This window comes from Sturnus vulgaris, chromosome 1 (assembly GCF_052056855.1).
Source record: "Sturnus vulgaris isolate bStuVul1 chromosome 1, bStuVul1.hap1, whole genome shotgun sequence".
Lineage (NCBI taxonomy): Eukaryota > Metazoa > Chordata > Aves > Passeriformes > Sturnidae > Sturnus > Sturnus vulgaris.
The window spans coordinates 79,355,975-79,373,770 of NC_142243.1; the positions used below are offsets into that span (position 1 = coordinate 79,355,975).

General features: G+C 33.1%; 1 protein-coding gene across 3 annotated transcripts in view; it reads left to right on the forward strand.

The window, feature by feature from the left end:
* Positions 1-17,796, forward strand: part of CDH10 (cadherin 10) — a 95,338-nt gene that overhangs the window by 49,111 nt on the left and 28,431 nt on the right. For all 3 annotated transcript variants that reach the window (XM_088170583.1, XM_014875213.2, XM_088170592.1), the window contains exon 3: positions 11,335-11,629. In XM_088170583.1, the coding sequence (XP_088026709.1) occupies positions 11,335-11,629 (295 nt within the window). The remainder of the gene's footprint in view (positions 1-11,334; positions 11,630-17,796) is intronic.

Consider the following 17,796-nt stretch of genomic DNA (forward strand, 5'->3'; position numbering starts at 1 on the left):
TTCTTTCAATCATGACTTTCCTTTCAACTTGCCTAAGTATTGTGTCTCAAAGCATTTGGGAGAGAAAGACATAAGCAAATTAACTTACTCTTGATGTAAAGTTAGGAGTAATCATACCTTCCTTCACTGCCAGTGTTCTGGTGATCTGAGGTTTTTTTTAGGTTCTGGTTGGGGCTTTTTTTTTTGTTAAGAATATTTATCCTTTCTTAGTAATTCTCAAGCAAATGACATTTATTAACACAACAGAACTAGAGGCTGGACATGATGATTTAGAATACTTCTGTGTGAAACTGATGGCAAAAAAGAAACTCAAAGACAAACAAACAAAAAAACCCCAAATAAACCTATTTTGTAGAAAACTTCAGAAGACTGCATGGTACATTTGAGATGATCATATGGGATATTTTATCTCTTCCACACTCAAGAACAGCTGAGAAAAGACACAACTACTCTTTCCACCCATTTGGTTTAGAAACTGGTTTACGTTATAAAAGTGTTTTTCATGGTTTTGTTCCTAAAATATTTTAATAGTTTTATTAGTAATTATATGTAATTTAGAAGTATCTATGTTACAATATATAGGCATTAATAGAATAAATAGAATAAGTAGTAATACAGATTTCTTCTTTCTATATTAAGAACTCTATCTTCTAATGACAGTGTTTGTATATCCATTTTGATATATGACATTTGCTATGAAGTATGCATAAAGTCAGATTTCTGAGTCTCCATGCTGGTGATTGTAAATTCCATTATAAATGGTATCTTTAGAAATTAGAAATATTTAAGAAATATTATTTTAGAGTGAATGTAATAATTAACAACTATTACTACTTAGGCAGTCTTGGATAGAAATTATCTTAGTACTAAATTATTAAAATTACATTGATATTTTAAGTTTTGTCAGTGAGAAGATTGATTAATGCAACTCTGTGAGAGGTGAAGTAAAGGAGGGGAGAAAAAGAGAGCTATATTTTTTTTAAATTTTGTTTTAACAAGTAGGAATTTAAAGAAATGTCATGAAAATTAATTTTGAGAAAGGAAACAGGAAAGACAGATAGACTAAGGCAGTATTCCAAGCCATGTTACTAAAATTTCAGAAAAGTTTTAATGAAGTGAAATTACTTATAGAAAAGAGTAATTAATGTGACAAGTAGGATATATGAGCTTCAGGAGAGGCCACTTGGGTAGAGTCATACTGCAAATAAATACATCTATGAGGAGAAGAAAAAAACACAACTTTTGTTAATAAATATATATTTTTAAAATTTAAATATTTTACAGAACACTCCATTCCTCTTGTACTTTTAAAATGTAACTGTTTCCATGTAAGAGCTATTGTACAGAAATACAGCCACATTTTTACATATTGTTGCTACTGAAGATGCCATAGAGGATTTAGAAATACCTCTAGCAATCAGCAGAATTTCTTAGGTCATTTAAAAAGGATAATGAGACTGCTATATAAATAATACAGTTGGAATACAAGGAAAGTGCTTAATTATCTATTTAGTTAGGTCAGGTTGTGTGACAGACCATTCTCTATGTGTCAGGAGTAGCATATTGTCTACTGAAAGCCAAGTAAAATAAACGGAATAGCTAGAGGACTGCTGATGGCTGTGACACTGGAAAGAGCTGCATAGGATTAATCAAGGCTTATCATTTAAGAATGATGGAAGAGATTTCAATAATGCTGATGTATTTCCTAGGAAAGGATAATGATGCTATAGAAAACAAAGTCATTGAAGGAATAAGGAATACTATTTCAAGTGTCATGTAAAAGTCTGTGTATCATAAAAGAGAAATAAGAAGTTTTCTAGGGATAGTTTCGAATTCTTCTTAATATTGAAAGAATAAAGTAGGAGCAAATAATACACAAGGCAAGAGCTAAACCTTCATGGAAATGAACTAATTCTGGGGGTAAAAAAAAGAGAATGCAAAGGATTTCTTATGTTCTATAGACAAAACATAAAACCTCACACGTAGAGAATGAAATACCAGCAACATAACTAATATAGTATACCTTACTAGTAATTAGGAAAAGGGAGATTTAGTAAAGGCTGTTTTTGATGTTTTAGAAATGTCAGTAAATATCACAGAAGCTTTATGGAAATACTGGCTAGACCTATCAGCTGATTACCAAAGTTCACGTAAGTTAGAAATAATTTTTCATCAGGTATGTAGTCCACAGAACATATTTTTTGAAATCCGCAGTTAGCATTGTAAGGGAGAATAATTACTACGAATACAGTTCTTAATTTGTAGAACTCAAGATCAGGATGGGCTTTTTTTTTGTCCCCAGTAAAAGGATTTGAGGAATAGAGTTCACTGGGGCTGATGATGCTGTCTTTTTGTGTACACCATATTATGAAATTTTCCGTATGATTTGTGTCAAGATTTATATCCAAATCTGGTTATTTTAGTATTTTGTACAGTGACAGTGGAATACAATATGCTGCTTTGCTAGGAAAATTTTAAATTATAGTTATAGCTACATACACAGTATTAATGGAAACATGATTAAATTCAATTAAATTTCATTTTGTGATTGTAATTCCCTATGTAACTGAGGTTCCCAAAAGGTGTCTACAAGTCACCATTGTGGATAAATCCCCAAACTGGCTCCAGGAACTTGACATATTGGGATTCCACTCTTAAATGCTTGTATAGTAAAGCATGAGGTGTGGGTAATAAGCACAATGAGTTAAAGACCTGCATACAGCTGCAGTACTCTGATTTTGTTGGGATTATGGATATTTGGTGGAATGGCTTCCTTGACTGAAGTGTTGCAATGGAGGGATACAGACTCTTTAGGAAGGATGGGAAGACAAAGAGAGGGAGTTGCCCCTTATGTGAGACAGCAGCTAGAGTACATGGAACTCTGCATGGGGATGGGCGAGGAGCCAATGGAGAGTTTATGGATTAGGATTAAAGGGAGGACAGGTAAAGATGTCTCCTTTATAGTGGTTGCTTGCTGTAGGCCACTTGACCAAGAACAAGTGCATGAGGCTCTCTAGAAACAGACAGAAGTGGCCTCACATTCACAGCAGGCCGAGAGAGGAGATCCTTCCTCTCTGCTCAACACTGGCAAGGCCATGCCTGGAGTGCCATGTCCAGTTCTAGGCATCCCAGCACAAGAGATGGACACACTGGAGAGAGTACAGCAAAGAGTGATTAAGGCACTGGAGCATCTCACATATGAGGAAAGGCTGAGAGAGCTGAAGCTTTGTCCCAGAGGAGAGAAGGCTCAGGGAAATCTTTTCAATGTACACCCTAGGGGAGGGTGCAAAGACAACAGAGCCAGGCTCTTTTCTGAGGTGCCCAGTGACAGGGTCAGAAGCAATGGGCACAAACCAAAAACCAAGAGGTTCTTCTGAATATCAGGAAACACTTGTCCTGTGAGGGTGACAGCACTGACACAATCATTCTGCAGTGTAATTTTATGTAATGATTTAAATTACAAATTATTTAGTAACTGGTATATAGATTGGATTTTTCTTGAGAATAGTATTCCCTAGAATAAAAGATTTCATAATTTACTAAAAGAAGAGACAAACTTGATAGAAAAATTTAAAAATTAGTTGCGTTTTAGAGTTTATACATATTCCACCTCTCTTCTATCATTGATACTCATTTAATGCCTTACCTACCTGTTTAGGGTTATAAGACTTCTCTCCTGTATATACAGTCCCACTGATTTCACTATGATATAAATGAGGTCAGGATTGATACAGGACATTTTTATCCCTCATTGTTTTTAATTGCTATGATTATAGTGTCAACTCAGACTCATCAGAAATCTCTTGAAACATATGAAAAATGTCAGCTCTCTCTTTCCTTCTCTTCCCTTCCATTGGATTGAATTTAGCAATAATATTATATTATCATGGATATCACTGTTTCAGAGATTATTAAAATGTTTTTTATTCCTTAGTTCTGATATACAACCTCCACTTAAGTTGCCATTTTCCACTTCATGTGTTGACAGACATTGTCATTCATTTCTGTGTGATAAACAGAGTATACATGAGGAGAAAATACACACATCACAAACGTAGAAAACCTTCAAAGCTCTTACTCATTGACACGTTACAATGATTTCAGATGGAAACAATCTTGTGGAACATGTTTTCAAATGGCCTCCAGCAGCAAGCAAAATAAACCAAGCATCAATATTTTAAATGTGTTGTGCTTTTGTTTTAAAAAATTCAGTGCTTTATATGTATAATGCAAATTGTACATTAGAATATATAAAAACTGTTTTAAGTGTTATTTTGCTAATAACTAGGCTACTTTAGGAAAACATGTATGAGCATAGATATAATAAAATAATTATTGTTTACACAAAATACCCCAAACCTACAATTAGTTTTTACAACCACTTTTTTGTCATTAATGCGGAGAGCATAGGAATAAGTGGTGACTTTTCCTTAAAAAACTCCTCAAACTAAATAAACAAACCCCCAAATTTTCAAATACATTAAGCTATTGTGAATTCAGTGGAAGTAAAGTATGTGTTTTTTAGCATATTTACCTTCCTCAGCTGTTCCTTGGAGGAATAAGGAGATTGTTCTGGGAACTACTTAATCCTTTATACAATATTTAGTGCAGATTTTTATTTTAGTAAAAAAACAATGAAAAAACATAGCACATAAAACCCATGAATATAAAAAAAAATCCAACCAAATCTGAGGAAAATCTTATCAGATATATCTTCATTCTGAAACCACAGGATTATGTACAGAGACTACTCATAGAAGCAGGAATGTAGGCGTGTGCCATATCAATTTCAATAGGGGGAGAGCCAAAGAATGTTTCTTTGTTCATTCCAGTGTTTTTATGAATGGGGTCCTGAACAACTGCCATGGGTCAGGACTTTTTTTTCTCTTTAACACAAGAATTCCCTTCTGCTTACTCATACCCAGACATGTCTTGGAGGTGCCAGGAAGTAAGGGCACTTCAGATCTACTGGCATTTCTCTGCTTTCTGTCTTTACTTGATGTACAAACTGTATTTATTGCATGAAAATTAGAAGACAATATGCATATTGGCTTATGCAAGAACTTTCTGGTGTATGAAATTCAATTAGTCTCTGATCTTAGCTCAATGCTTCTGTGTCTTCTGGACTCTGGAAGCTACAACAATCTAATGAAGGTGAAACTTTCTTGTTCTAACTCTCTGAACATCAGCTAAAGACCTTGGCTTGAGGAGGCAGATTGGGTATTGGCACATTGACTTAGTGCATCTATGAAAGACCTTTTGCTGCTGCTCATATGATGTGTCTTAAAAAAGAAATCCTGCCTTTCCCATCTGGAATCCTAGAATATTTTGTTAGTGACAAGACCATTTACCTTCTCTGGACTGTCATTCTTCCCTTTAGAATAATCTACAGTAAGAGGAAAAAAATACAAATCTAGTGATGAAAAAATATATTTGTTGTATGGTTAGTTTCTGGAAATTGGGAATCTTCAAGATTATATCAGTAGTGAAAATTTTAGGGAGCTGTGAAAGTTATAATTCTATTTATGTGATAGATATTATTTCACTCAGGGATGTGGAAAGAAATGCTAAAAAAGTATATGAATTTTAGTTTATCTCTTCCCATTTAAAAGCATTGGTAATAACAAACAAAAATTTGGAGCATCAGGGAACTACTGTGATTTTTATCAGTAAAAATGGTGGCAAATATTTGTATCTTTCCTTTTGATAATGAATCAAGTTAAGCAAATACAGTCTGAAAACAGTCTGTACTGAAGACTGGAATTTTTCATTTCCGTTTCTTGCAAATTAATTTTAGAGTACTCCATCTTACATTACTTGTTGTACTTCCACTTTAGTTTGCTCATCCCTTATCTTCCCAGTCTCACAAAGCATTATTTTTGAAATCTTTTTTTCCTTTCTGCCCACCTCCTGTTAAATAATACACAATAGCACAGTCCTAGAAAACTGACAATATAACTGAGTGAGAAAATTTAATGTGTGACATGTCTGAATAAAACTTAGTGCAAATTACAGAATCACTGAAAAGAGTTGCTTAAAATGTTACTTTCTGGATAAATTAAATAAGTGAACCTCTTTAGTGAGTAAAATGTGGCTCAAAGCCACGACTGTTAAATCTGTCAACTGTGAGAATATTGCAAAGGATATGAGCTGGTTTGAAAATCTTTTACAGTAAGTGCAGCTAATGTTAAACAACTGCATCATTTAATTGTTCAGTTCATGATGCTTAAAATAAATATCTCCAATGTGGGGATTCTATATCAATTATTTTTTGCTGATTTCATGTCAAATCTGCCCACCATTGTGATTATATTTAGAGACACAGTCAGTATTATTCAACTAAGGATCCAGTTTAGTTGCTAACACTAAATGTGCACTAGAACACTGAATGAAATGGCAAATGCTTCTATGGTGTATTTTGGCTCCACACTGCTAATATAATTACTTAGAAAAATGCTAATAGGTTACAATTTGCCCTGAAATTTATCCTCAGAATTAGGAGACACTCAGGACTTATTTGTATAAAATCTAAAAGATGGAGTAATTCAAGAATGTACTGAGGGCTCATTGTTACTATGATACTAGGATTAAACTAATGTATTGACACATTGCCAAAGAAAGTAGAAAAAAATTTGCTGAATTATACAATTGGAAATGACTACTATGAAGTAAGAGAATACGAGTCCATTTAGTAAGTTAGTATTAAAATATTCTGTCATTTTGCAAAGACTGCAAAAACTTTAAAATGTATTGGAAAGCATTCTATACATTATAGTATATTAAATTATGATTAAAAATATTATTATGTATTAATGCCTACAGTAAGTTTTCTAACTAGAAGGAAGTTTCTTAATACAGTCATATCTGGTGTCTAGTTATTTGAACAGGAATCACTGAAAAATCATAAAGGGACTTCTGAATCTGAAATTCAAATATAAATAAGTGTGACAAATCTTAAAGTCTTTATCTGGCATTGTCATAAATAATTTCAAATTTCAGAAGTAGCTTGTATGATAAAATAGATCTGACTAGCCCAATCTTCTCTGTTTTTCACAGTAGTGTCTTGTCACTTTTTGGTTAAAATAGGATTAACACTTTGTATGCATTAGAAAAAAAATCCACCTACTTTATACTAATTTTGGGAGATTTCAGAATTGAGTTGATTTCATGGGGGAAGGTGAAGAGAAATCACAGAATCCTGAGTGGACAGGTTCGATTTGGATCACTGGATGTTAATTAGCATGGATTTCCTGTGTTGTAATTTTCAAAGCTGAATTATTATGTTGTTCAACTAAAGTCTTCTGAAAGTATTTTTACAAAGGTCTTTTATAGATCTAAAAAGTTATTGAGCTGAATTTGATTAGGGCATCTTTTAATGAACTCATTTTATTTATAGCTGCATTTACCCTAAAGAAGGACGTAATATGCTAATTAACTCTGTTTTTCCCACAACTGAAGAAAAAGTAAATCTGTCTCTTAAAACCTGGTTTTCTCTCTTTCTTGGAATGGTAATTCAGTTTCATTTTTAAGTATTCACATCACACTCCATTTGGTGGCCGTCTGTAAGTACTATCTTCTGTTTAAGAAGACTTTCCTTTTTTATTTATATATTTACAATATTTTTATATTTAAATCCTTCTGGATTAAATTTTTTTTCAATCAATTTAGATAGAAGGTATGAAAAAAAACAACTGATGTTCTGATTTCCTATAAAGTGAGAAAAAATATATGTAAAATGCAAATACCAGCACAGCTGAAAAGGGAAGTATTTTTGTGGAAGAGCAGCAAGAAATTCACTGAAACAGGAGTTTGCAAAATATCAGTGACAGATATGAAAACAAAACCACATCTTCACAGCTGATCATTTTGTGTAATGAAATTGCTAAATGAAACAGATGTCTTTCCATTTCTCAGTTTGGCTGACATGAATCACAGATGCCCATTAGCTAAAATAACTATAGGAAACACTTTATACTAAAAGTAGCAGAGAAATATTTCACAGAACATTTTTTTTAGTGCAAAAAACTCTGCAGCACTGATTGACAAACATCTCATGCATTTCAGAGTTGAGTAATGATTCACCATACAGAGCTATGAAGCACCTTGGGCAGTCTTTAGTCACCTTGATTCCTCTAGTAACATCTGGATTTAATTAAGAGCTAAAAAAGCAGAATGAGAGGTATTCACTTTAATGTTTATATATACTACACATTTTCACCCCTTGAATTATGTCTAGAAGACTTGTTCATTTTATTTATAGCTGTGTTTTTCCTTATAATCCAAAAAGACTTGAAAAGTTATTCTGAATTTGAAGGTTTTCTAAAATAACTCTGGGCTCTTATGTATATACATATTATTTAAATTGGATTACCAAACCAAAGGCATTATTAATATTTTTTTTTAGATAATATAGTGTTATAGGTTAAAGTATTTTTCTAACTATGTAGGTTGGTATTCCTTTTAAACATGTTACTGTGAAGTGCAGCTCTCAGTTCCGTAGAAGTCTTTATGTGGATGTCTCAAAATTTTATATTCGGCTCCCTTTCCAGACTTCTGGCTAATACATGTGTGGAGAAAAACAAACAAACAAACAAAAATATCCCCAAACCACATAAACAAAAAAACTCACACAAGTAGAAAGTTTGAATTTGGCAGAGGTAATAGGTTAATTATTTCGTGGGCATAGAAAACATTTTCAAATCACCTTGCTAAGATTTACACATAGCTACAGGAGAGGCAATGGAAAATCATCAACAGTGATAGTACTTTACATGATAGACATATAACTATGTTAAAAGATTTTTACATGCTAGATTTGATCTAAATATAGTTGTTCATAGTTTTTTAGTGCAGAGATTTTCTTAGTTTTCTCATTTAGTTCTCCTCACCACACTGTTCAGGCTTCTAGTGCCTGGCAATATTTTAAGGCACCAGAATATGATTATTGGGATTGCTAAATTATTTTGCAAGTTCCTGGCATGGCTTTGCTAGATATCACCTGCCAAAACCAATTTCCATGCATCATTTTCATGTTAAATTTGTCCCACTCTTGCTGGGAACTGTTTGCATGGAGTTATGCTGTTCTGGAGATAATGTATTAGAATGGGTTTTGCCAGGCTGCTTACTGGTTTCTGAGTCAAAGAACAGGCACTGCAGCACTAATACACTATTGCCAATTTTTGCAAGGATTAATAATACCAGAGCTGGCTTTGGAAAGCCATCTGAGAAAAGTGCAATGTGCCCATTTAAATATCCCTCTCAAACAGGATCTTAGTTCATATTTCTGTCTCAGGTCTGAGGAAGAGGAACCTCTTATCATGCTCCTCATCATTCTGCTGTGAAAATATTTCATAGAGTGGTCATGGACCAGCAGTGAGTTCCTAGGACCAAAATGTTTTTAAAGAGAAACTATATTCTAGGAGGACATGGAAAAGAAAACACTCAAGGACTACTTACACTAAATGACATTTTAAAATGGAACACAGCTTGGAAGATACTGTCGACTCCCTTAAAAAGAAGGGCGAATGATTACTTGGGGGCGTGAAAGGTCACAATTTTTGTGGACCATCAAGGGAGGAGCATGAGGGATTGAACTTCATTTTAAAAATTCATTCCTCAAAAGAGATGTGACAATGGCTTGAAACCTTAAGTATGAAGTCATTAAGAGAAACAGAAGGAAAAGGAAGAAAAATATTTATTTGCAAAAGATTTTTCTTAAAATCTACTTTCCTACTCTTCATGTTTGGTGAAGTTTCCTATTTTCTTTATTTATTGTAGAATGAAAAGAAACAGTAAGAAAATACTTGTTTTGTAAAGTAAACATACATAGTGTATGTAGTGTAAACAAAGTTTAATAGGTCTAAATACTTTTATGTAGAATATCAAAGTTCAGAACATGATAGTATTCAAGTTTCTACCATGAAGGCTTTGATCCAAGATGCCTGGTGAGTCCTGTCTGTTACACATATATAAACTCTGTGGGAAATATTCAGTATTTGAACATTTTTCACAACAAAGGAGTTTACTGTTTGACTTCAGCTTATCCCACCAGTCCACTCTGTGTTTGGTTTCAGCACAAAAGACAAGGAAAGTCATTCAAAACCATAATAAATAAATATTTTTAGTTCTAATATTTAAAACAGATGCTATGGAAGATAATATGAGGCCATCATAGATGAAAGAGTAATATTTTCATGGCTGCATAGCAAGCGAAATATTTATACTATGCTACATGTATAACTTTTTTCATGATCTCAAATGTAAGCTTAAATTATCAAAATCTCTTCACATGTCTGAATATAGTCTTACTGAAGATCCAATCGATGTTGTTATTACATGTGCAGATAACTATTTTTAGAAAGAAAAAGTGTACTAGTTCTGGACTGGAAGATTCTGATATTTCTTGGGTGCAATTTAAAAAAAAATATATATATTTGCACTTCATTTTTGTGATAAGAGCTACTTTATTTGATCCTTCTGCTGAACTCAAAAGTAAGTTTACAAAAAAGAATAAATTTCATGTTGAAAAAAAATCAGAGTGACAGATTCTTTCAGTTAATTATGGAATCAATGAGATTGGAAGGACCTTTTCAACCAGGTGTTGAGAGAAATTATGCTAAATGTATCCAAAGATCAAATGAGCCATCACCCACGCTACTCTACTGAACAATAAAACCTAATTGAAGACTTTTTCATATAAAGGCAGTCGGGGCTGCAAGTTATATATGTGAAGGTAAGCTTTATACAACTTAAATAATAGGTGTTAAATCAATACTGAATGCTTAATAAGTTTTGGTGTTTTTCCTTTAGTCTGTTTACATTAGTTGATGGAGTGCAAGAGATAATGACTTAGAATGAAATGTTCCCCAATTTTGGATAAATATAAATAATATTAAATGGAATTTTAAAAATATATATTATTTCATTAAACCAGTGGTTCTATTTTCCTAAATTGTCTTGTATTTAGCCATGTTCTTTATCTGCTTAGTGAATTTACAACTAGCACAGCAGTTGTGAATTTTTAATAGGATCTCTTCAAGGAAAGAAAAGGTCAGTATTAACATAAAAATCTTCTTTAAGAATGTGGTGCAGAGGTTTCTTAGCAGAGAACAGGTGTTGCTGCAAAAGCAAAATCTTCCAGAAACAGTCAAGTTGAAAGATTCTTGGAGCTAAATTAGGAAACTGGCTGTCACTCCGTGGTGAATAAAAATTGTTTTCTTAGTGGTATCAAACACATTTGTTGCATATTGAATAACATAAAATATAATAATGATGTTTAAAAACCTCCATTCTTTTCATTGCTTCTAAACAAAATACTGTCTTCTTCCATTTCAGCTTCATTCGGACCAGGATAAGGGAGATGGTTCCCTCAAATACATTTTGTCAGGAGATGGGGCTGGTACTCTTTTTATAATTGATGAGAAAACAGGAGATATTCATGCAACTCGGAGAATTGACAGGGAAGAGAAAGCGTTTTATACCCTGCGTGCCCAAGCTATCAATAGAAGAACTCTGAGACCAGTGGAACCTGAATCTGAGTTTGTCATCAAGATCCATGACATCAATGACAATGAACCAACATTTCCAGAAGAAATTTACACTGCTAGTGTTCCTGAAATGTCAGTAGTAGGTGAGTTCTCTATACTGAGGCACAAATGACTTTTCTTCATTACTTGATAAATTATTTCCTCATCTTCTTAAATGTCAGTCACATGCAGAATTCTACCTCATGAGTTAAATATTTTTTGTTTTGACATATTTGTTCAAATATTGAAACAGCATTCAGAATCAGATTTTTATGATTTGAGATATATTTCTACTTGGAATATCCAAATTATTGGCTTTAGAGTTCCTTGGAATTTAAATATTATAGATAGTAGGTAGTGGTGAATCATCCTCCTCCTTAGGAACTGTTAAAATAAGATGACTAAATCAGCTTGTTGAAAGCTCCATATTTTTTATTTTCTTTCATTTTCACTGGAAGTTCCCAGTGGTAATAAGCACTGAATGGAGAGCTGTCTCCACACTCTCTCTGGGTGAGGAGAATTATATATTGACTCAGGTACTGTTGAGGCACTGTCTGAATGTAGACACCCTCTTTATTTTCTTCTCTTTCACTTTTTTACTATATAGACAAATTCTCTTGTGCCTTCTCTTCCTCCCTTAACTCCATCCATGAATGACACCTTCATGAATATTAAACAGCTGTTTGAGTTAATCTTTCTTTTTTTTGCAATGTATTTTCAGTTCCTATCTTAACTACAAAGCTGTGGCCTGGATCATTTAAGCTAGTAAATGTTATAAACAATATTTTGGACTATGAGCTATTATTGATATTACATACAATTCATTAGGAATAATTTTGGAAAGCTTAAAAATATTTTTAGTTTCTTTTAAAAAATAATAATAATTTATTCAATGTGTAACTGTAGCTACTATAATATTTAATTCTAAAAATTCAGGAAACAAACAATAAATTCAATATAATTTTTGGCTATTATTACCATTTTAATCACTTCCACTGCCTGAATAGGTCTAACACTTGTTTTAGACGACTAAATTAGCCTGTTAAGATGTTAAGTTTTTAAGATGTTTTGTATATACAGGTATTGATGATTTAGTACTTACATTCCTGGAAAATGCTAAAAGAGTAAAAAATACATACTTATTGAAAGAGAATGGTCTCAGCAAATCTGTGCAGCAATGTATGGAAACATAATATTAATAGTTTTTTATTCTTAATATTTCAATCTGTTTTCATTTTGTGATTGAATCAGTTTTTAAAATTACAGCTTTCAACAAGTTGTTTTTATTATAAAGAAAAAAAAATTAAAAAGAAAGATAAAGAAATTTGACAGGTGATTGTGTAGGCCTGTACTGAAATCTCATCAAATCAGCCCACATAAAGAGGACAACTGAAAAGTGTTCCACTTTTACTGTTCCAAAATCTAACAAAATGTAATACCACTGTACTAATGTACCAGTCAGTTTTCTAAATTTCCATAAACATACACAGCTTTAGGCAAAGCATCTTGAAAGTGCAACTGGAAAGAATATTACTGCATTTTCTAGAGAAGCATATGGCAAGATTACAGTAGGGCTGAAAAAGTATGTCTGAGTTGCCATTTTATTTCTCATGTGCTTTCTCTAAATTCCAAAATTCATTGTTTAAAACGTGATTGGAAAGATATAAGAAAATTACTCAGTGTTTTCATTAAATATTATGCTGTTATATGATATTAAGTTATAAGCTAATGATTTTTCATTTTTTCAGTTTCAATTCCATAAATAACATCTTTTTCTTTAAGTGTTCTCAAACATTCATGGCATTATTTCAATGCCTCTAAAGTATTCAGATTGCAAGGTTCCAGTGTATCTGTACAGCTGTACATAGATCATAAAATTTTGAAATTCAAAACGTCAGCACTAAAACAACAAAAAATGAGATAGATGATAAGAAAAAATATTTAGAAAACAATAATTTATAGAAAAACCAAGAGCAACAAAAATAAACAGCTTGAGTGTACTTAGTGTGTTAACTTGTATCTTGTATAAATAGCTGTGCTGAAACAAATGGACTTTATTTTGTCAATAAAATTAGAATAATTGAGATAATTATAACTCAGTTCAAATCTATCATGTTCCTGGATTTTATAAATGCAGCCATTCAGGTGCTAGAGTGACTGACTGACTACCTGATACTAGCTTTTAGCTTTATTACTTTTAGCTTTATGGCTGATCCTTAGAGGTATATATTCATCTGTGGTCCACGAGAGAATGATGTCATTTTATAAAGTATTTATCAAAGTTGATTCATTTCTTCATAACACTAATTTAATTCTCTAACTTAAAAAATATATCTACTCAGTAATTTGAAAACTAGAGACTCAATGAAAAAAGGGAGGAATCTTCCAAAAGAATAAGCTGTATAAAACTTTTGAGAAAAATAGAATTAACCAGAAATGGTGAAGTCATGTTAAAATTCTTCACATTTTGATACAATAATAATATTTTATCACATCATTATTACAAAATATTTTCAAAGTAGTGCTTTTTAAGACATCATACAATTCAAGCATTTTTAGTACATCAACTTACATAAGAAATTAATTTAAAAAGGTACAAATATATTGTTTATTATGTATACATTCTATGCAGAATGTTTCACTTCCCCACTTTCCTTTTCAAAGGAAAATAGGAAGAAATTCCTCTTTTTCTCTATTTCTCGCTCTCTGGATTTTTTTTTTTTTTTTTTTTTTTTTTTTTTTTTTTTTTTTTTTTTTTTTTTTTAGTTATAGTGTTGTGAGCAGCCCATTACTTGCCCAGTACTGTTGGCCATGGGTAATGAAATTGTCAGGCTTGATGTAAAGAATGCAGATAGAAACTGTAGTCTTGGATGTAATTGTGCTGTTCCATTGAATGTCCCCTGTAGTACTCACTTCTGTGAGAACGTAGAAACAATTAATCTTTCCATAAATGCCTGCAAACATCAAGAGGAGTTTATGATATAAATGTTTTCTCAGTGATAGGTACCAGGAAAAGAAATTACAAAGCTAAATTACTATGGCCCTTACCTGAGTAGAGTTATACGGTTCTATAAAAAGTATGGTACTATCAGGACTGTAATATTTTCAATTATCTAATCCAGCATAGTCAACATGGTATGGCACTATGCTATATATTGGGAGTATGAGAAAGAGAGATGTTGCTGGAAGCACATCCTGCCTTTCCTGGGTCAGACCTGCCAATCAGACAGGACACCAGGCAAAGGATTCCCTATCCTCACTGTTATGCCCTTGCATAACAGGCAAATCTGCTCTGCTGATTTGCAATAGGACACAAGAAAATGGAATGAAACTGTGTCAAGGGAAGCTCAGATTAGACATTAGGAAAAGGCTCTTCATTGAGAGATTGGTCAGTCACTGGAACAAGCTCCCCAGGAAAGTGTCAGAGTGTCCCGAATGATTGTCTTAGTTATATGGTTTAGTTTTAGATAGTCCTGTGAGAAGTAGGAAGTTGGACTTGATGATCCTTATGATGGTCCTTTCTGATCCATTATATTATATGATTCTATGACAGAATTAGCCACTAAAAATATATCAATATTTTTGTAGAATCTCTGCACTCCTGCTACTATTGGTACATTAAAGTTTGATAGTTTACTGTCAATCAGGTGTGAAGGCTGGACCACTAGACAGGCACATAAATATACCCAAACAGTACTTTTTTAAAATTTCAGTTTATTCAAACCAACTTCATAGAGAAAGATCCATTTATATATAAGTAGGGTGGGTGAAAGGCAATAGTAAAATGGAGTGAAAAGCAAAATAAAAGACATGCCACATTCATTATCACAGGTGAAAGAGGACCTGGTGCAGATAGATAGTAGCAAAGATCAGTAGCCTCTTACTGGGGGACACAACACCGGGAACAATCCTCTTTGTTCATTCTTTCCAATTCCTGTGGGGGTTGAGCATCACCTTTTATATGTATTTTCACCACACAAGTAATGTTTTATAGATAATAAATATTTGGGTTGGTTTTTTCTTTGTTATACTTTAAATCCATATCAGTCTTTAATAAGTCTACTAACTTACAACTTGTATGTGTGCCTTGTATTTATGTTATGCTGTGACTGTGTTCTCAAATCCTTGGCCATCACCTGGTGACTGCATTCTGTCCTGGCACTGAATACCAATTTTTCAAATGGGTTTAAATCTTATCTCTACTTTAAGAAGTGTCAAAAAAACCCCAAAAAGTCAACTATTCTGCAGTTTTGTCACTGTGTTGTCTATTTCTACACATCTGTACTGCAGCTACAATAGTGAGGTGTTCATATGAACCTTGTATGCACTTATCCGAATACCAGAAAATAGAAAAACATGGTATCACATAATACAAAGGAAAGAATGAAATGCTCATGTACCAAAAACTTGAAGTGTTTGAAATCTGTGCGCCCTTGTAGTTCAGGGTTTGCTCCATCCTGAAGTTCCCTATATTTCCCTATACTAGAAGGAACTATAAGGTGATCAGGGAGTCAGAAAAACACTATTTAGTCTTTATCTACTCCATATGCCTCCATCCATAAGGTATCAAATCATGATGAAGCCATACCACCAGCCTCTTTCATACCCCAAACAGCTTGATTTCTTCCTCCAGCTGTGGTACTAATCAGATGGACACCTGAGAATATGGCTATTTCTATTATCAAATAGAGTGTCTTGACAAAGACCCATAAATTCTTTGTTGTCTTGTTCATCTTTCTTCTGCTGCTCGTTAAACATAGAAAAGGCAGACACAAATAGGCCAACTTCAGGATCTTGTAGCTAGGTCGATATCCTAGAAGACAACTTATTCTCCTGAAGACTTTGTACTGATTTCTGGATATTTCATCTTCTTTCACTTTTTCCTTTCCTCACTTTCAGAGTTTATGACCCAGAATATTCTTGCAGTTTTGACGACAGTCTTCTGCTCTGTCCATCATATTTTTTACCTACCTCTTTCTGCTCATTTGGAGATTTCTTTTCAGAACTGCAGATAATCTATTTTCCTCTAGATGGACTTTTCTGTGGATTTTGTCTATTAGTGTATTTTAGAAAAGTTTTCAGAATTTTCTATTTAGACACCTTTTTATATATATTTCTATATCTTCACAGCCCATATATTCGCTAATCATTCCTTATCCTTATTGTATCTTGTAACTTTTCTACTTCTAAATTAGGGATATCAATATATGCTTCAGAAGATGTAACCTCCTTCTGGGTTTACATGTGATGTACAGGGTGCCCTGTTGGCTTGTCATCTCTGTCTCTTATTATCTGTTTTTCTTTCTCTTTAGAGAGCAGTTAGAGCTGCTTAACTTTCTACCTTGGCTTCTTAGATACTCCCTCATTAATGCTGTTCACCAATTCTCAATGCTTGGTCCTCTCTGCCATGGAATTCATCTTATGACACTTCCTTCTGGTTTCCTACTAAGATAGATATTTGAAAATCTTTTTTTCATATATAGTTCTCTCAACAAACTCTTTTGCATCTTCTGACTTAGGACATTTCAAAAACCCAAATTATGATTTTTTAGATTTTTTAATAAAGTTTGATTTTGCTCTGCACACAAATCCTGACATAAGGAGATGGAACAAAAAGTTAAAAAAAAAAACAACAAAAACCTACTACAACAACAATAAAAACATAGCAAAAACCCCCATGATAAAACATTATATTTCCTTAAAAGGACATCTTAAAATAATTGAAATTATCGTCTCCTGTACTTGCTTACAACTTACTGTTTTCCAAGTTACAGGACCACCATGTAGTCAAAGCTCTTTCTGACACTGAGTTCTCTGAACATGCAGTTCAGTTCTTTTCTGTATTCTGCAGCTTGAAATAGATTATTTCAGAGGGAAACGTGTCATTATTTCTGGGGAAAATAGGTGTCATTATTTCCTGCCTTTTCCACTAGAAAGAGCAGAAAATTTCTATTAATTTGGCTTGTTATTTGTATGGATAATTCTTGTATGGAGGGTATTTGCTCTAGTTAAATATCACATAACTCAGCTGGGAGTAAAGAAAACAAAATCTAAGTTTAGAATCCGGCTCTACAGTGGATATTTTGTGGATTCCATTTCCTAGATAATTATTTCCAGTGATTTTTATCTAATATGTATGCATTATAAACAAATTGTGAGGTCACAGTCATTAATATGTGTATTGTGTTTGAAGATGCTTGCAGAAAACATCAGCGAGGGCCAAATATACTAATTACTGTTATAGTCCTAGACCCTAGGGAGAGTCAAACAC